This window comes from Mustela erminea, chromosome 18, assembly GCF_009829155.1.
Source record: "Mustela erminea isolate mMusErm1 chromosome 18, mMusErm1.Pri, whole genome shotgun sequence".
NCBI classification, from domain to species: Eukaryota; Metazoa; Chordata; class Mammalia; order Carnivora; family Mustelidae; genus Mustela; species Mustela erminea.
In genome coordinates, this window is record NC_045631.1 from 59605630 (window position 1) to 59622236 (window position 16607).

General features: G+C 57.3%; 2 protein-coding genes across 7 annotated transcripts in view; one reads left to right on the forward strand and one right to left on the reverse strand.

Annotated features, from left to right (window-relative positions):
• TBC1D16 (TBC1 domain family member 16) overlaps nt 1-1640 on the reverse strand; it is a 74046-nt gene extending 72406 nt beyond the window's left edge. For all 4 annotated transcript variants that reach the window (XR_004280366.1, XM_032319641.1, XM_032319640.1 and 1 more), the window contains exon 1: nt 1539-1640. The gene's annotated coding sequence lies outside the window, so the exon portion shown is untranslated. The remainder of the gene's footprint in view (nt 1-1538) is intronic.
• Nucleotides 1641-2606: 966 nt separating this feature from the next.
• Nucleotides 2607-16607, forward strand: part of CCDC40 (coiled-coil domain containing 40) — a 35711-nt gene continuing 21710 nt past the window's right edge. For 2 of the 3 annotated variants that reach the window (XM_032320429.1, XM_032320431.1), the window contains exons 1-9: nt 2607-2701; nt 3898-3961; nt 4379-4972; nt 7810-7954; nt 9120-9313; nt 10089-10172; nt 10246-10465; nt 16091-16248; nt 16422-16544. In XM_032320429.1, coding sequence (XP_032176320.1) covers nt 2673-2701; nt 3898-3961; nt 4379-4972; nt 7810-7954; nt 9120-9313; nt 10089-10172; nt 10246-10465; nt 16091-16248; nt 16422-16544 — 1611 coding nt within the window. In that variant the 5' untranslated portion in view covers nt 2607-2672. The remainder of the gene's footprint in view (nt 2702-3897; nt 3962-4378; nt 4973-7809; nt 7955-9119; nt 9314-10088; nt 10173-10245; nt 10466-16090; nt 16249-16421; nt 16545-16607) is intronic. The other variant, XM_032320430.1, reaches the window with a different exon arrangement.

Below are 16607 nucleotides of genomic sequence, written 5' to 3' on the forward strand. Positions count from 1 at the left end.
GAGGGGGCAGCATGCACAGCCGTTTCTGGGGCTGCAGCATCCTGAGCCCGAGGATGCACAAACTTGGTTCTGTCCTCGGGGCATGAACTTGGGGAACTTACCTCCCTAAGGCCCAGGGTTCCCCTCTGTTATGGGGATAACCTCACTTCTGACTTTATGGGCTTGTTCTAGGGGCTAAGTGAGTTCATGCGTAATAATCAGAAAGTATATACACAGCAACCATCATCACCGGAGGGTTTTTAAACTCCCTGAAGAACTTTCACCTGCCATGTCCTGAGATTTTGCCCACCATCAACAAGCCACACGCCAATAAGTGCCACAGAACACGTAATAACGGCACTCAGCATCCCCCCGCGTCCCGGTACCAACACGGGGCGGCTGCTCAACTCCCCAGTTACTACTACCAGCCAAGAGCGCTTCAATAATCCTCTTTGCAGAAGTTTCCGTGGTTCTTCAAAGCCTTCAGGAGTCACTCATCAATTACTATTTCAACCAAAGAATTTCTAAACCTGACAACACAGATTCTTAAAAGTTCTCTCATCCACCCATTGGCAGACTGGGAATGGACTTCTGGGCTCCCGCCTTCTGCGCCCACCCCACACGGCCATTTCTGAGAACCGTGTCTCCCTTCCTTCCAGATGCAAGAACTTGGGCCTTCCAGGTGGTAAAAACAAAACAAAACAAAAAAAGATTGATAAGACCAGTGTGGGAGGGGGCGCCTGTGAGGGACAGGGGGCGACCAGTCCCGCTCCTCCTAGGAACCTGGTGGGGCAGGAGGACAAACTTTCGAGCGGGCATCAGGACGTGCTACGTGGTTCTCCATCTCGGAGAGAATCTGAACTAGATCGTGGCCAACATACGACACCAGCTTCCGAGGGTAGGAGAACAGGATTTCAAATCCACCGGCTTCTGGCAGAGCTCCTGAGCGTATATTTAGCCGTCTTAAATTGCCTATTTTTTTTTCCTTCTCCTTTTTTCTACTCTTTCTTTCTTTCTTTTTTTAAGTGAAGCAAGGGGGAAGAGCCCGGGCCTGGGGGACGTGCGTTTCCTTACACGCGGTTCCTCCAGCCAGACCGCCGACCCCAAGGCCCCGCAAGGCCGGGAGCGCGCCACGGGGCCGGGAGGCTCACTTCGGGGGCCGCGTCCGCACGCGGCGGCCCCTCCAAGTTCTCCCTCGCGGGCTCTGACGATCCAGCAAGACAAAGACCGCAAGTTCTCGGGTCCACGGCTCCACGCAGGCGGGCACGGCGTCTCCCCGGATCAGGTCCGCTCCCGGCCCGGGCGCCCGCACCCGCCGCGGAGGGGGTCCCGGGCGCGTCTGCGCGAGCCGTAGGGCTTCCACGCCGTCCCGCTCGCGCCCGGGCCCCGCGCCTCCCGCGCCTGCGGCCGGACCCCGGCTCCTCCCGGGCCCCGCCGCGCCAGGCCCAGCGCCCCGCGCGCGCCCCCGCCCCGTCCCCGCGGAGGGGGCGCCGCCCGCTCCCCCACCCCCGGTTCTCGGCCCCCGCCCGCGCGGTCCCTTCCGGGACCCCGAAACCCACCCGGGTCCCGCAGCGGGGGCCGGATTCGCGGCGGGTCCCGGAGCCTCCGCCGCCGCCGCCGCCGCCGCTGCCACCGCCGCCGCCGCCGCCGCCGCCAGTGAGGCGCGGCGGGGCGGGGACGCGCGGCGAGGCCCGGCCCCCGGCCCGCCCCCGGCCCCACCGGGCCCGCCCCGGCCGGCCCAGAGCCTAAGCCGGCCCCTAAACCGGCCCCCGGGCCCACCCGGTACCTGGCCCCGCCGGGACTCCAACCCGGACCCGGGCCCATCCAGACCCCAAACCGGCCTCGGGCCTAACCCGGCCCCTGATCCAACCCGGACCGCAACCCGGACCCGGACCCGGACCGGGACCCGAACCCGACCCTGCCGAGCCGGCCCAGCCCAAACCCCTCCCAACCCGGACCCCAACCCCGCCCCGGGCCCAACCCCATTCTCCGCCGAGCCCTCCCCCTCCAACCTCTTGGTTCGCCCCTACGCTGCCCCAGTCACCTATCGCCTCGGACCAAGTGCCCTGTGCCCGGACGTCCTGATCCCGAGTCCCGGGACTTGGGCTCGGATGGCAGCCCCAGCCCGATCTCCCCCGCAGGGAACACAGGACCCCTGGGACGCTTCACGTACGCGCTCGCCTCTCTGTCCCGCCCTCTCCATTTGTATGTTTCCTATTTGGGGGTAAGAAGGGAGCATCACCCACAAAAAAGCCACTGAGCACCCCTTCTCCGTCCCCGCGGAGGGGACGCCGAGCCCCCCAGGTCTGGAGATGGACGGGTGGGCACCGGGCTGGAACCGCCCCGGGCAGCCCCTAGGTGCAGTGTGCTCCGGGGCCCCTCGCGCCCCCACCTCCGCCTGCCACCTTCGGGGCGCGGAGCGGCCGCAGGTCCCCGGGTGCCCGGCGCTGTCCCTGGGGCATCGGAGTTGCTGGCTGGACGCTCGTGGACACGGCTGTCCTTTACGGACCTGAGCCAGCGGGACAGAGCTCGGACTCAGAGACGGGAGACTGTGTTAGTGTTTAATGAATTGACGTAGGAAGCTGCTCGGCGTTTCCAGCGCGCAGCCGGGGCACAGAGGCCGCGCCGCCCGCGCCGGCCCCGCGCTTGGTCCCCGCCCGCCGGATGTTGACGGCGTCGCCTAGCAACGGGAGATGGCGGAGCCGGGTGACCAGGACGGCGGGTAAGCCGAGCGGGGGTCGCGGGCATCCAAGAGGCCTCCACGCCTCCCCCTTGCCCTCTCGCCCTTGCCCCCGCGCCTCGGCCCGGTCCGTCCCCGCCCTCCCGGGCTTTCCCACCTCCCCGGCCACCCCCAGCCCTGCGCGCCCTTCCTCGTCTCCGTCCCTTTGTCCGCGCCGGTCCTCTCCCTCTCTCCCCGCGCTCGGGCCGCTGGGCTCCCGAAACCCGGCTCGCTCGGCCCGCAGTAACCATGGCAACCACGATGCCCGGCGGTGCCTGCGGAGAGCTCCGGTCCTTGTAGACCAGCAGGAAGCGCGGGGGCTGGGGGCTGCGCGGGGTCTCTCGGAGTGCGGAGGATCCCCGGGGGGCTTCCTGACCGCGGGGACCCCAACCTCCCCTGCCACCGCCAGGCCTCCAGGAGGCGGGGGCAGGGCCGGGGACAGAAACTCTTTTGAGGAATTGGACCTTTTACCTTAGACGTTTCCGCGGTGTTTCCTTTTTTAAAATATAGTTTTGTATATACTGACATGGAAAGAGGTCCAGGTTACCTTAAACGAAAACACTAAATGGGAAACAGTATGTAGAGGGTGGCCTCTAATTGTGTGTGTGTTTAAATGTGTAGAAAAATATTTGCAAGAAGATACCCTTAAGTCTCTTTTACTACTAGTGGTTATCTTGAGAACGGGAGGGAAAGTCAGGGAGGATTTTCATTGTCTGTGTCACACATTTCTGTATCACTTTGACTTAAAAAAAAAAAAGTAAGAAAGAAAGAAAAGAAAAAGGAAAGCTTGTAATTTTAATTAGAAAAAAATAATTGTAAGAATGTAAATCATGATATTCTTGTACTTCTGTGTCCCTTTTGTGCCACTTTCTCTTACACTGCGTTTCTTTGCCCCATTGGGCTGCGGAAAGTATGTTTAAGTATATTTCAGGTTACTTTTCTGCTACAATGTTACCGATGCTGTTCTCCGAATGTTTCCATCATTTCATTCATTCATGGAACAACTCTTGTGTGGCCCCCGCTCCCTCCACATGACAAGCATGACCTAGTGCTGGGGCTGGTGACAAACAGCCAGCAGCCCAGAGGGGAGGCAGATAATCAACAAGTCCGTAATAGTATAGACAGACACCGGGAGATAATCAATGCCAAGGGAAAGAACACTGTTCTTTGAAACTGTTAAACTGTATTTCTGCCCCTAGGTCTCAGCAGGAAAGCGAGTCAGCTCTTGAAGGCGGGGAGGCCGGGAATCATGAAAGCGACAGGGTAAAGTTCCCCCTGGGGTAGGCTGTGCTGGGCTTGTCTTTACTGGGGGTTAAGGAGATAAGAGCTGCTCAAGAAAACTGCGCCCTGATCCTGTACGCGGCCCAAAGCAGACTCAGTCCCTTGGCAGAGAAACTCGTTTTCCTCTCCCCGTTCTTAAGTGCTGGCAGCTCGCTGGGTTGCCCCGCGTTCCCTACTCAGATCACCCGCGGGTTTCAGAACCTGAGTTCCGCAAGGAAGGGTGCAGAACCTTACAAACCCTGTAAAGAACAGACAGAACGCGGAGCAGACTCTCCCGGGGACACGGACGTGTGCGGATGCCAGGTCCCCACCAGTGTGATTGCGCAGTTATGAACAGAACTTCACGGGAGCCTTTGACTGTGTTTCCTGGTTTTTCTTTTTCCTGCCACAAATCTCCAGGTGTCACCCACCAGGAAGACCAGTGACCAAAACACTGATGAGGCTGCTAGTGCCACCGAGCTCTCTGAGGAGGAAATCACGGCCCCTGGGGACGTCACAAGTGAAGGAGAAATCGAAACTGAGGGGGAAACGGAAGCTGAGGGGGGAGGGGAAGCTGAGGGGGGAGGGGAAGCTGAGGGGGGAGGGGAAGCTGAGGGGGAAGCGGAAGCTGCAGAAGTGGAAATTGATGGAGAAGGAGAAAGGGAAGAGGAATTCGAATTTGAAGGGAATGAAGTCGAATATGAATCTGAAGGGGAATTTGAATCTGAAGGGGAATTCGAGTCTGACATGGAAGCCCCATCCCCTGAAGGGAGAGTCAGATCCTTAGATCTGGCTCCTTCAGAAGAGGGTGCTGGGGAAGTGCCCCAAGAGGAAACGGGCCCCAGCTCGTGGCACGAACACGCAAGCGGGGAAGGTGTTCCCGAAGACAGAGAAGCCGCCCGCCCCTCGGAATCCAGAGACTGGAGGGACATCTCCACGCAGCCATCCCGGCAGGTAGTAGACTCCTCCGAGCCAGTAGGCCAGGATGCTTCCGGAGCCCAGGCCAGCAAATCGGTGAGTGACCCTGAGGTTGATTTTATGAAAGCGTTTGATCGCCTTTGTGGTTTGTCGTCCTGTAGTGTTATGTTACTGTTTTAACATAAAAGGCACATCATAGAAACAGATTGCAATCCCTATTAGAAATTTCTCAGCAAACTTAGGTCTCAGGACCCACTTTTGAATGCCAAGAGTTTCTGGACCTTTCTTTGGTGTCCCCCAGACCCAAGGTCGGAAACATTTTGTGTCAGGGCAACCAGGCTTCTGGTCCCCAGAGCACCACCGTGCAGTGAAACTTTCCAGGGTGATGGAAATGCTCGGCATCTGTCCAACATGGTAGCCCCCAGTGCCAAGGGGCTACAGAGCACTGGAAATGTGGCCTGGGAGAAGGAGGAACTAAATTTTTAATGGGGATTGTAATCAATTTTAATTTATATAACCACCTTTTGCTGGTCGTTTCCATATGGGACGATGCAATTCTGGGTAATCATGATTATGATGACAGGAGGTATGATCTTATAATATTCCTTTTTAAATTATTTTTAAATAAGCATGGGCTTATAGAACAGTTGAAGTGTGATTGAAAGACCTGTTTTATTTTTTTAAGCCTTGGAGAATAAGTTATGCTTCCCACAATCAACCAAAATATCACTATTAAAATCAGGAAATTTCACTACATTACTGAATAACCCTCAGGCCTCATTCATCATTTATGGCAGACATACAGTTCCGAATCACATGTTGCCTTTAGCCGTCCCATCTCTTAGGTCATAATCTTTCCTTGACTTCAGTGACCTTGGCACTTCGAAAGGTCACCAGCCAGCCATCTTGAAGGTGGTTCTCAGGTTGGATTTGCCTGGTTTTCCTCTTGATGCGATCTGGGTTATCTTCCCTTGGGATCATATGATCATTGGGTCCCAGAGGGAGGCTGGTTCTCCTTCTTATGTCCTAGGAAGTGGTGTGCTGAATGTCATTTGTCCCATTACCAATGAGGCTGTCGAACCCTTGTGTGAGAAGAACCGACCTTCTCCACTGGGAAGTCGCCCTTCACCCGCAGGAAGAAGGTGCTCTTGGTTTAAGATAGGAAAAGTGAGTGTTTCAAAGGAAGGGAAAAAATCACAACAAACCACCACCATATTGTTAGGAGTTTGTCTTCCTCTCAGCACGTGTTTAGGCTCATCTTGGGTCAGATTTATCCCTGACTATTTTGCACTTTTGATGCCGTTGGAAATGGCTTCCATTTGTTGGCCACTGTCTTGTACAGAGTGCCATGCTGTATGTAGAAACAGAACTAATTTTGTATATTGGTCTTATATTCAGCAACACTGCTAGACACCCTTGTTAGTGCTGGTAGCTCTTTTTTTGTTCTGTTTTGTTTTGTTTTGTTTTGTAGAATCGTAGGATTTTTCACAAAGATCATCATGGTCTCTGTGAATAAATGGGGTTTAACTTCTTCCTCTCCAATCTGGATGCCCTTCATATCTTTTTCTTGCCTTCTTCTCTCTGGCCAGAACTTCTAGTCCAACACTGAGTAGAAATCATCCCCAGTACGGCCAGTGAGAGTCTAAATTGGTCTTTGTGTCCTTCTGACACAACTGGAGTCATTCTTTGTTTTAACCGCTGTCGTCTTTGGAACGTTTTCTCATTCTTGGCACAGACCACCGGCCCTAGAATCAGACGCTTCTCCAGAAGCCTGGTTTCTTTTCATGGAAAATAAAATTTAGAAGTAATGATTTGAGTAGGTAGGTAATCTCACCACCACTAGTCAGCGTCCCCAGACTCTCTCACCATCATCCACGCCACACACACACACACAAACACACACACACACACACGCACACACACACCACACCATACACACACACATCTCACGCCAGCCCCACTCAACTCAGCTCACCGCTGAGTGGGTTCCTCTCAGCATCCTCCCCTTCCATATTTCCAAGTCCTTTTTCCAGCAATGAGAAGGCTACTCCCATTCTCCCCAACGCACTTAGTAATTTGCGCAGTCCCCCGGATGGAACCTCCGCTGCATTTGTCCACCCCCGAGTGGACGCTCCTCACCACATCTGAACCCAGACACCCCCACACTGGGCTGCCCTGGTCCCTGTTGGGCCAACCCCACCCAGGCCAGCCCCAAAATATCTGGGGCTCTGACTCTGTGCCAGGCTGTCCTCGGTGGGGACTCTTGTCATCAGGCCCAGGCCTGTCACCTGTGCAGTAATGACGTCACCCAGGGATGGCCTCTGAGTCCCTGCCTCCTCACCCCACATTAGGCCAGCCCCCGCCCCCCATGCTGGCTGCAGGTTTGAGTTGTTCTGGAAGGAAAGCAAGGAGTAGGGTTACATTCCTCCATCTTTGACTCTGGTCTGGACATGCCTTTGCCCTTGACATTCCGGCCCAGGGACACTGACAACAACCCTCTGGGGAGGATACTGATCACCCCCGTGTCCAGACGAGGACTCGGGTGGACGGATTCCCTGCCCAGAGTCACACAGCTGTGACGGTTGCTCTTTCTCCAAACCCACCATCCGGAACCACAAAGCCACGATCCACCCCACATGGTGAGCCCAAAGAGTAACATGATCTAACGACCGCTAATTAAGCTCCAAGTGGTCTTCACCTCCACGTCAGAGGGAGAGGGAGAAGCAGACTCACCACGGAGCAGGAGCCCGATGCGGGGCTGCATCCAAGGACCCCAGGATCAGGACCTGTGCCAGCGGCAGACGCTTCACTAACCGAGTTGTACTGCTTCTGCAGTGATGTTGATGTTTGCACGCTGCAATAGATCAAAATCAAATAACTTTTCGGTCCTGATTAAGGCCTCGTTGATTTAGGTTTGGTCGTTCTTGTTCTAGAAAAAGACCAGTGACGGGCTGGAGCAGGAAGTGTTTCCTCTGGGGGCGCGACAGCGCCTCCGACTGAGCCAGGGAAGCAGCATCACGTCCTCGGGCTCGGAGGAGCTGCTCGTGAGCACAGAGGAGCCGCGCCTGCAGGAGCCAGGTACCGCGCCAGGGGCGGTCCTGCCCACGGGATGAGCGCCTTCCTTCCCCGTCATCGTCATCGTCTGCTACCTCGTTTCCCATTCGGCTGCGAGCTGAAAGATACAACTGTCATTAACAGATAGGGATCATGTTTATGGAGCATTTGTTCTGTCTCCTCTCGCTTAACCCTTACAGTAACCCAATGAGGGAGGAACAGTTCTCCTATTTTACAAAGACCCTAAGAGTCGTTTAGTGACCTACCCAAGTACACAGCAGAACCAGACCCTGACTGAGAGAACCGATGGCATCCCAGACCACAGCCCCCTGCGCCACCCCTTCCCGCCTCCCGGTCTCACAGAGGGGCTCGGCATCAACACCCCTAAGCCTGCGTGTTTGCTGAGTCTCCAAGGTCGCACGGCACACCCCATCCCGTATCCCCGTGTTGTGAACGTGGGGAAATAGACCAGGATGTTTCTCATTCCTCATGATACACGAGCATGGATGGTCCAACCAATAAAGCTTCCCACCACTCACAGGGACGTGAGGACAGTGCACACCTGAACGAGTTAAAAACAGAACAGGATCGGGGCGCCCGGGTCGCTCAGTTAGTTAAGCGACTGCCTTCAGCTCAGGTCATGATCCTGGAGTCCTCAGATCAAGTCCCACATCGGGCTCCCCGCTCAGAGGGAGTCTGTTTCTCCCCCCTCTCATGCTCTCTCTCCCTCAGGTAAATAAATAAAATCTTTAGTTAAAAAAAAAAAAAAAAATAGAACAGGATCTCTCCAGCTCCCGCGGATCGGAAAGCTGGAACTAGAGCCTTACTGATACTTCTTTTCAATCTCATCAACTGTTTCCAATTAAAGAAATAAAATCAGTGTAGCCCATCAGTAAGAAGCCACCTTCCTCTTCACTATTTGTGTCTAAAAAGTATCTACAAAACAGATTTCCTCCTTGGAATATAGTAAAGGCCATATGCATCACCTTTGAAATGCGACGCTTTCTATGAAACATGTTAAACCAACGACTATAAGATTCAGAATGGAAGACGCTGTAAGCCCCGAGCCCTAACCCATGTGATGTCTTGTCTTTTTCTTTTCTGTGGTGTTGCCTGAGGTTGGAAACCGGCGTCCCCGGACAGCACCAGCAGAGTGGCCTCATTAGCCACTGCACTAACGCCTCAGTAGTGCTCGCTGTGCCCCCAGGTGTCCCCCCAGAGGCACCCAGTGCACAGCCCCAGAGAGGGGCCGTCCCCGCCTTCCTGGACCGGATCCAGCGGCTGAGCACCGGCGAAGAGGGGACCCTGGAGAGAACAGAGTCGGAGGGCAGTGACGAGGCAGAGGAAGACGGACAGCAGCTGGTGGTTCTGGACCCCGACCACGTAAGCACGTGCTCCCCACCCTGCTGGTGCCCTGACATGGAGCGCGACCAGAGACGCCCCCCGACCCGCTGCCCCCGCGCCCCACGCCCAGCCCCCTGCCCCGCGCCGCCCTCACCCACTGGGCAAAACCGCTCTGTGAACTGCCTCCTCCTTTCCATTCATTCGCCCAGAATCAGCAGTCCTCGGCGTTGGCACTGCTGACATGGGGACCTGGTCACTCTCTGGGGTCGGGCTGTCCTGCGCAGGACCCCTGGCTCCACCCGCCAGATGCCAGGAGCGCCCCTGCGCCTTAGCCGTGAGGTCAAATATGTCTGCAGACATCCGGGAGGCTGGGTGGGGGGTGCAGTCACCCCAGTTCCAAGCCCCTGCTTGGAGCGCACCCCCCAGCTTGTGAGGTCCCGTGCCCACCCCACCCCCCAGCTCCGGAAAGCGGGGAAGGCAAATCCTGATGGGCTGAGCCCTTTTGGAAAGCCGGGTGCTCCCGGTGGGAAAGATGGGCCGTTGCTCGGAGTTCCAACCGTGCTCGCCTCACCTTCTCACCCGGGGAGCAACCAGGACCACCGCCCCCGCTCACTCTGCCGTTGTGCCAAAACGCGCACTCAGGCCTTCAGCACCTGGGACAGGACATCGGGGGCCCTTAGTCTAGGGCTGCCGGCGCGTGTCCTGGGCAGAAGTGGGGTGCCCCCAGTCCAGAACTCCTCTGCACCCCCGGGAGAGCTCTGGCGGCTTAGGCCTGGGCGGGCGGGTCACCAGGCTCGCTTCTCCGCCGTTCCAGCCCCTGATGGTGAGGTTCCAGGCCGCGCTGAAGAACCACCTCAACCGCCAGATAGAGAGTCTGAAGCTGGAGCTCCAGGAGCTGGTGCGTAGCGCCGTCCGGCCTCCCGCGCGGCTGTGCGCCTCCCTCCCGTGACCCGGTTCTCTCCCCGCCGCAGAGCGTGGCCACCAAGCAAAGCCGAATGCAGCGGCAGGAGCTGGGCATGGAGCTCTACGGGGTCCAGCAGCACCTGGCCCGGCTGCAGATGCAGCTGGAGAGGAGCCACGACCTGCACTCGGCGGCGGCCTGCGCCCGGCGGCGGAGGGAAGAGGAGCTGCAGAGCGCGCGCCTGCTCTACGCCAGGACCTGCGAGGCCGCTGACAACGAGCGCAAAAAGCGTAAGGCTGGGGGTCCCGTGCAGACCCGCGTCCCCGGGTGCCCTCTCCAGCCGCCCGGATCACGCACCCCCGGGGAGCTCATCCCCGAAAGGCATCCCTGCGTGTCGCCTCGGGGCATCCAGCAAACACGGCGTGGTCCCCTCCTCTCCCCTCGGGGAGCGCCCCGCCCTTCAGGGAGAGGCGGCAGAGACGTCTCAAAAGGCACCTGATGGGGCCAAGCAGCTCGGAAAGCGGACGGAGACAAAAGGGGCAGAGGCTGGCAGGCGGCGGGGCGTGGGCAGGGTTTAAATAAGTGGAACACAGGAGTGAGGCCGACCTCAAGCACAGCGTCTTACCCAAGCCAGCCCGTGGCCCAGGGGATGGCGGCAGCCCGGTGGCAGCAGTGGTCCGCTGTGTGGCGGGTGCCGGCAAGACCCGGAGGCTTGGGACCAGATGAGACAATAGGGCTCTTCTTCATCAAACACCCCCACCCCTGCACGGGCCGGGCTCTCGGCCCCGTGAACCCCCATTTTGCTCACTTTGCTGTGAATATTTCAGTCTATGGGGCTTTTTGCTCAAAGTTGGTTTATCCGCTGTGTGTGGTTACCACAATGGGGAAAACGACCTACACAGATCCGGGAGAAAACAGAACCACACGGACACCCCACGTGTGGCTGCAAAGAGGCATTTCGGACCCCGAGCAATGCAGAACTTTCTGGATTGACCGAGTCGGGCTGAGAGCTCCTTTATCAAGCACCCTCCCTGATGGGTACCAAATCAACAAAAAATACTGAGAAAAAAAGAACCCGACATTCGTGCAAAAGCAATAAAGAATCGCGGGCTCTGCGGGAACAGAATTTAGACCAGCCCAAAGAGGATGCGGCCCCCCACGTGGTCCACGTCCGCGCCCCTCCGTGGAGCCAGGCTTCTGGAGAGAGGCAGACATCTTCTTGCACTTGGTGTTCTTTCTGGAGGCCACCAGGGCACGGAAACAGATGCTGTCAACCAAGCAAGATTCCAGAAACATCCCCTGCTCTCCCTTCCAAGTGCTAGGGACGTCGGTGCCGCCGCCGCCTGGAAACATGGGGTTTTCCACGGGAGAACATCCACGACCGCACACCTCCCCTGCGAGGGAGTCCCTGAAACTCCCCGTCAAAACCCGAGTGCTCGGCAGCACCCCAGGTTCCAGGGGATGGGGCTGGACAGACAGAGTGGACGCGTCCACAGGCCCAGGCCTGACACCGAAAAATGAGGGAGCGTGAGATTGTAGAGAACGTCGCAGCAGTGAAACGCAGAGCGGACCGTCAGGAAAAAGGATGCCTGCAATTAAATAAAATACCCCTCCTCCAGAACCAACAAAGGTCACTAAACAGAGGGATACTGCGGAAAACTGAACTTGAAAACCAAAAGGCCAGTTTGAGGAATTCTTCCCCGAATTCAGAGTGAAAACCCCAAGCGGCGGACGTTTTGAGAAGATGATACAGGACGTGGGTGTGAGGTCTGGGACCGCGGACGCCCATCAGACGAGGTCCCAGGAGGTCAAGGGCACTCATGGGCGACCTCAGAGGAGAACATCTGCGCCAGCTCAGCAAAGGTGAGCCCTGGGATAGGAACGCGCCCGGGGGCCCGACAGCTGGAAACCAGAATGAACACGCCTAGACACAGCTGCTGAGATTTTCAAACTCCAAAGCTAAAGGAAAAAATGCTGTTGGTTTCCAGGCCGGACACAATTGGACTGTGGCAGGCGGAGAGCAACCCGCTGGCCCCGGCAGGAGCCCAGGGCGACTCAGTCACCAAGCCACACAGCTAGGCCCACACCCTCTGTCCCCTGTGGAGCTGTCCTGCCAAGGGCCAGGATCTTGTGTTTCTTTCCTTGGTTTTGTTTTTATTGTTTGAAACCTTTCAGATTATTCTAATGTGCATCCGGGGCCGAGAATCACAGGTACAAACATACACGACAGGGTTGGTGGCACTGCTTGTATGAAGCCCTGCACTGCTTGTAACCCTCATTAACAAGACGGGAGATCAAACATCCCCCTCCAGAGGCTGAAAAGGGGCAAAGAAACCAAACGAAGCAGGAGGAGGGAGTTAATTAAGTAAAATAGCTGAAACTTGTGCAAAAAAATGGAAGTAAGTTGGCCTGATAGATAAAATATACTCCGTTTTTGAAATGACCAAGACGCCGATCAACTTGGGCAAACCGGGCGAGGAACAGACAGGCTGTCCGTCAAGGAGCAGCCCAGGGAGTGAAGACGATTCAGAGGGACTGTCGCTCTTCATTTCAAGACGGCCACGCTGGGGACTGGGTTCCTCATTGAAGAAACTGAAAACGTCGTCAGACTTCGATTTCCCCGAAGCCACCAGCTTGTTGGTTACGGACGCGTCCCCCCTGCTACCCGAGACAAGAACAGACGCCTCCACGCGGCCCAACCCGGGGCGGGGAGTGGGGGGGCGGGAATCTGGGAAACTTCCCAGGCACGGGTTACAACGCCGAGTGCGGCCCTGGCTGTGGACGCCTCCAACATAGACGTGGCGGAGCCGTCCGACCCGTGAGGCAAGAAAATCCAAAATGAAATAGTAGCAAACGGAGTTCGGCCCCATGTATTGAAAGAGAAGCACCTGGTTCTCAAGGAGGGTTTTCCTGTGGGATTCGGGGGTCATTCGAAACTAGGAAAGCTGCTAATTTGATGCATTTGATTAGCAAGTTATAGGAGCGGGGAAAACAGAGGATTTTCCGGGGGTGGGCTAACACGCGCCGTCGATCCCGAACTAGAGTAGAAGGAAAGTTCCTTAGAGTGTTTCCGGAAATGAGCCCGAAAGCTGTCCTGGGAGGGAACCACGGGGAAGGGACAGGCTAGGATCCGGAGGGAGAGGGGGAAGCTGCCAGCAGCCCGTGGGCCCAACCTCGGAGTCTCCAGCAGGCAAAGCAAATGAGGTAAGGATTTGGGACACGAAATTCTCATGCTCTACCTGTCATATGACCATTTACCTAGAAGATCCAAGATTACCAATTTAAAAAAAAAAAAAAAAAACAGTACTAGAAACAGTAAAGAAGGTAAAGTAGCTGAATGCCAGATCTAGCATTTTCTCCTATCCCAGGGATACCCAGTTAAGAACTAAATTGTTTTGTTTTTTTTTAAAAACCCTCATTCACCAGGGTCATAACGACCATAAAATACTTAGGATAGATCTAACAAGAAGTGAGTGAGCCTTTCCAGAGAAGAACAGCCCAATTTTGCTAAAGGACATAAAACAGATTTAAATAAATAAATCTCCCGTGTCAGTAGCAGGGAAGCCCCACGACACAGTCCCAGTCCGCACACCGTGAAGTGCCGTTCCCGCTAAAGCCCACGGCGGGGTATTTTGGGTGACCTTAGACTTATTGAACATAGTCATTAACTTACTCATTTTCAAGAAGAATCATCCCAAAGTCGAGAGCTCCGGGGTAGGCAGTCTCCCGCCTCCCCCTCCCCCCAGGTCCCGGGACCCTCGACCGAGCGCCCAGGCGATTGGTTCTCGTGCTTTCCTTTAAAGACGTTTTTGCATCGTGTGCGAGAGAGGATTCCTGAGCAATACGTAAAATGCTCCCCAGCCTCCACAAATTGGTCCGAAAGTGTACTTGGAGGATTAAACGCACGAGGCTCCCCGAGAAAAAGTTGCAAAGGAGAGTTACCTGCAGGGAAAGTGTCCTATCAGGTGTCCTATCAGGTGTCAGGCCACCAGCACAGCACGGAGGGGACAGAGCCGCCGGGGAGGAAGGTGGGCAGCAGAGGCTGCTGCGAAACTCGCGTGGGAATCCGGCCACGTCGGCAGGTTCGGTGAACGCACAGACGGCGTCTTTAAGCCACTGCGTGTCTTCTTGACCGTTTGGTCATCTGAAAACGCATACTTAGACCCTGTTTCACGCCATACAAAAAGCAAGGTCAGTCGCAGGACATGTTTCAGGAAGTCACGGGAGCATCGGAAGAACACGTAAGGTCGCCGGTGGGGCTGCTCTTGCTAATGTCTCGGGCTGGGCAGGTCTCCGGAAGCGTGACGTGACGGACGAGGCCAGAGAGGGGACTTGGACAGTTTTGCTTATGCAGAAACGTAAAACTTACAAGAAGCATGACGAAGTTAAAGGACAAACAGGAGCTGGGAGCAAACCCCGTCTTCGCATCTGTGACAACCTCCATGTGTTCCGGGTTGCTCTTCCGTGGCCCGGAAACGAATTCCCACAGACGTCGGGGCCCCGCACAAGCCCGTGTGTCTGCACACTCCCGCGGCCCGAGGTCAGAGGCCTGATGCGGCCGGCTGGGCCCCCCACGTGGGCATCTCGAAGCTGAGCACTCGTGCTGGTGTCCGGCTCTCTCGGGAACACCTGGGAAAATCCGACTCCGGCCCCATTCGTGCCAAAGTTGGCAGAATTCAGCTCCTCGGGGCCGTAGGACTGAGGGTCAGCTCAGGCAGGGGGCTGTCGGCAGGGCCGCTCTCAGCTCCTGGAGGCCGCCACGTCCCTCGCCTTGTGCCCCTTCCCTCTTCGCGTCAGCTTTGCCGGGAATTCCCCTCTCGGGTCCCTTCACCCTGAAAATCTCCATTACGTCCTCTTTCGCCACTGGCTGGACACCACTCTCTGCGTTTGAGGGGCTCTCCTGCTTAGGCCTGGCCCACCCGGTACGTTCCTCTGGGACAGATAATGCAGCATCATTGCAGGACTCACAGCAGGGGAGTCAAGGCCGAGGGAACCCCTTTCGGGTTCTGCCCATCCTGCCTTTACTGCATCAAGAGTTCCCAGAAGCCGCCCAATGAGAGACAAACGTCCCAGCAGCAGTGCGGCATGAGCAAGGGGTTTGAAGAAGGGACAAACATGGCCATTAAAATGGGGAAACTCGCTTCAGCTGTACTCGTACTAACGCAAGCTCACACGGGCGTTGGGAATAGTGACTTTTCAATGCTCAGCCAACCCAGAAGCAAAGCCGGTGGTTGGACTCGGCGTCCTTGAGGAAGGGTTGACATGAGTCCCACACGTTTTAGGTGGGAGGGTGAACAGTCAGCTCCGCCGCTGCGGGGCTTGTTTTCTCGAAGTTCTGGGGGCTGGAGGTCCGGGAGCCAGGCGTCGGGAGCGCTGGTTCCACCCTAGGCCTCTCTCCTGGGCTTGTCGCTGGACAGAAATCCACCATCTGGCTCTGAGTGGGGAGCGGACAGTGCTGTGCTGGTGAGGCCTGGCCCCCAGGACAGCTCTGGCACTCCTGGCCTGCACCACCACGAGGCCATTTCAGTCCCGGGGCCGGGCGGGGGGCTCTGGTGGAGCTCAGCGCCCCCTTGGGCGGGTGTCCTCCCAGGATGCAGGACTACCTAGACGCCCAACATCTACGCGGTAAGAAATGTGCCGGAGTAACAGGAGGCCTCATGGCCTGCCTGGGTCTTAGCAGATCCTCAGACACGGGGAGGGCCTCTAAGACACGGGGGGCGCTGGAATGGTCGCTGACGATGGCTGGACGGGGGTTACCTATGCTTGCGTCTCTCCGACCAGACTGCGAGGCTGTGATGGCCAAGTCGGGGTCTCCGCGGTCTGGAAGCCGCAGGTTCCCAGGCAGGGAAGCTTCTGGAGTCCTGGGCACCGGGACGACGTGTGTGGGACGCTGAGCGCCGCCCCTCCCCCCACAGTGGCGGCTCTGCAGACGGAGCTGGACGGCCTGGCCCTGCACCTGTTCTACATGCAGAACATAGAGCAGGACGTGCGCGACGACATCCGCGTGATGCAGCAGGTGGTGAAGAAGTCGGAGGTGCAGCGGACACGGGCGGAGGTGGAGAAGAAGCAGCAGGTGCTCTGCAACGTCCGCGCGGTGGCCTTGCCCCCCACACTGCCCCCCACCTCCCCTCCCCCCCAACCTTCCATTTCCCAGGAGCCCGCCCCCCCCCGGCCTCTGGCGGGCGAGGGGCTCGAGGGCTGGGTGGGGCGTCCGGTGCGGCGCGCAGGAACCGGTCCCCTTCGCAGGACCTGCACGTGGACCAGCTCACCAGCAGAGCACACCGGCTGGAGGAGCAGATCGCGCTGCTGGAGGCTCAGAGCTGCGCCCAGGCCGAGGACACGCGGGTGCTGCGGAAGGCCGTGAGCGAGGTAGGAGCCGCCCCGCACCCCCCAAAGCCAGGGGATCGCCGGGCCCCACGCCCCACTCAGCCC